Here is a 2,203-nt window from a genome sequence, read left to right on the forward strand (position 1 = left end):
CCCGATCCTTTCCTGTTCCTGACCGGTATAGAACTCAGGGGGGTAACATTCGGGTGGGAAAGAGTATTTTTCCGTTAGCTCTAATAGTAAGCTCCGTAGTATTAACCTCGTATTGTTTCTTCCCTTGCAGAATAAAGGGGTCCGTGCAGTCATCCTGTCTGACTGCTTCCAGTATTTTCCAGTATAGTTCCGTATCTTCCGTACTCCGATAGCAATCAGTATTATACTCATTGTTTTCCGTGTAATTCCGTATTTTCCGTGCTCCGTCATAAATCCGTATTATACTCCGTATTTTCTGTACTCCGTTGTAGTTCCGTATTTTGTTCATTATACTCATACTCCGAATTGAAACTCTGTATCGTACTTATTATTTCCGTACTCCGTAATTAATCCGTATTAGACTCCGTATTTTCCGTACTCCGTTATAAATCCGTAGTGTACTTATTATATTCCGGATCGATTCCGTACCTTCCGTACCTTGTAGTAAATCCGTGTTGTATTCACTTACTTTCGTACTCCGATCAAGATCCGTATTGTAATTATTATTTCCGTACTCCGATTGATTCCGACTAACCATATCCTGTTTTTCTCTGTATTTAACCACAGGGCGGACTCGCTGTAAATATTAATCCTTTTCCTTTCCTTTATATTTTCACTCTAGGGCGGATCCATTGTAATCACCACGAAATCCTTTGTATTCGTTCCTGAATAAACCTAGTTCACGTTTATTTCACCTTTAAATACCTGTACGACTTATTTTCCGATTCCCCCAAGCGATTGACTCCACTAAGTAACTAAGATCTAGTCCTCCTTTCCTCCCGACGGCCCTGGAGCTGAGCATATTCGGCAAATAGGAGGAACGGAGGATCTCTTTTCCCGTTACACAGCACGTCAAACACCGACCGAACGACACTCGCTCTTCCGACCGATTAAGTAGAACCGCGCGTCTGATAGCTACGCGAAGCACAAGCGGATTTCGGAATCCCGTCCGACAATCCGGAGACCAGAACCGGGAAGAGCGGGGAGACGTATCGTTACAGATGTTTCATGGATATAGAAGAATAAATTCTTGTCAACCACGTGCATCTTGAGGGGGCGTGTTGAGTATACATGGTCCATTATGAAAGTAATGAGCATGATTTTATTGTGACGCGACTATCCATCGCAACGGGGTAAAACCGGTCGGGAAATGTGGTGGGGGGTCTGCCCTTCCAATGCAGCCGGTCGCCAGTTTGCTCCGAGCAGTCTGAGTGGAAAAACGTGCCTCCGCGTGAAGCGTGTTTTTCGACTTTGTAACACGGCGCAATGGAGCGTTCACTTGAACAGCGATACGCCATCAAGTTTTGTGTGCGGCTTGGAAAGAATGCAACCGAAACATTCCAGATGCTTCAAGAGGCTGACATCAAAGACACGGTCAAGTTCCACCATGACAATGCCCCCAGCCACACGGCCTTCATCGTTACCAATTTCCTGACCTGGAGCAACATCCCGCTGGTCCCCCAGCCCCCTTACAGTCCCGACTTGGCTCCGTGCGACTTTTTTTTGTTTCCCCGACTGAAGAGAGCTGAAAGGAAAGCATTGGGAGTCCGTGGAAAACATTCAAAAGCAGGTTACAACGTTCCTAAACAACATTCCCGTCGAGGAATTTCAGGGTGCCTTCCAGGCATGGCAGACACGTCTCCGCAAGTGTATTGATGCTGGGGGAGAGTATTTTGAAGAATTTTAATCATTTGTACCGATAGGATCAATAAATCTATTTTTCCCAGAAAATGCTCATTACTTTTATAATGGACCATGTATGTATTAAATTTTCGCGCTTCAACATGCTCGTGTCGTGTCTTACGATGGCACCACTGTACGAGAGACAATTCTCTTTTCGGAGCAATGTCGTGCTTCCGGCGCTCCCGCTCTTGCGCACTTCCTCGCGGAACGTCTGCCTAGTCGCACGTGCTATTTTTCTTGTATTAGAAATACACATTTGTATTACACTCCAAAAAGGACTTCGAGTTTCATTGAATTGCAATAACCCACTGTGCTCCGCAACACAATGAATATGTCAATTTAAGAATTTATTAGTTTCTAGTAATATCTAGTAGTATATTGCCAAATAAATAAATGAGCTAGATATTAATAAAATGGTAATAGGCCCATATATAAAGAAGAGAATTTACTCATCTGAACAAAATTTTATTTGTTCTGACAA

The 2,203-nt window shown here is 43.8% G+C and overlaps 1 protein-coding gene across 1 annotated transcript; it reads left to right on the forward strand.

Annotated features, from left to right (window-relative positions):
- The first annotated feature begins 6 nt into the window (after positions 1 to 6).
- Positions 7 to 2,197, forward strand: LOC105561422. Its single transcript, XM_012011390.1, has one exon. The coding sequence runs from the start codon at positions 1,306 to 1,308 to the stop codon at positions 1,693 to 1,695; it is 390 nt and encodes a 129-aa protein (XP_011866780.1). The 5' UTR covers positions 7 to 1,305; the 3' UTR covers positions 1,696 to 2,197.
- Positions 2,198 to 2,203: the final 6 nt, after the last annotated feature.

The sequence above is a fragment of the Vollenhovia emeryi genome, unplaced genomic scaffold, assembly GCF_000949405.1.
Source record: "Vollenhovia emeryi isolate VEMERY1.0 unplaced genomic scaffold, V.emery_V1.0 DF945359.1, whole genome shotgun sequence".
NCBI classification, from domain to species: domain Eukaryota; kingdom Metazoa; phylum Arthropoda; class Insecta; order Hymenoptera; family Formicidae; genus Vollenhovia; species Vollenhovia emeryi.

Bases quoted from the DNA above. Each gene is read 5' to 3' on its own strand.
- LOC105561422 (XM_012011390.1), top strand. From the start codon at position 1,306: ATGGAGCGTTCACTTGAACAGCGATACGCCATCAAGTTTTGTGTGCGG.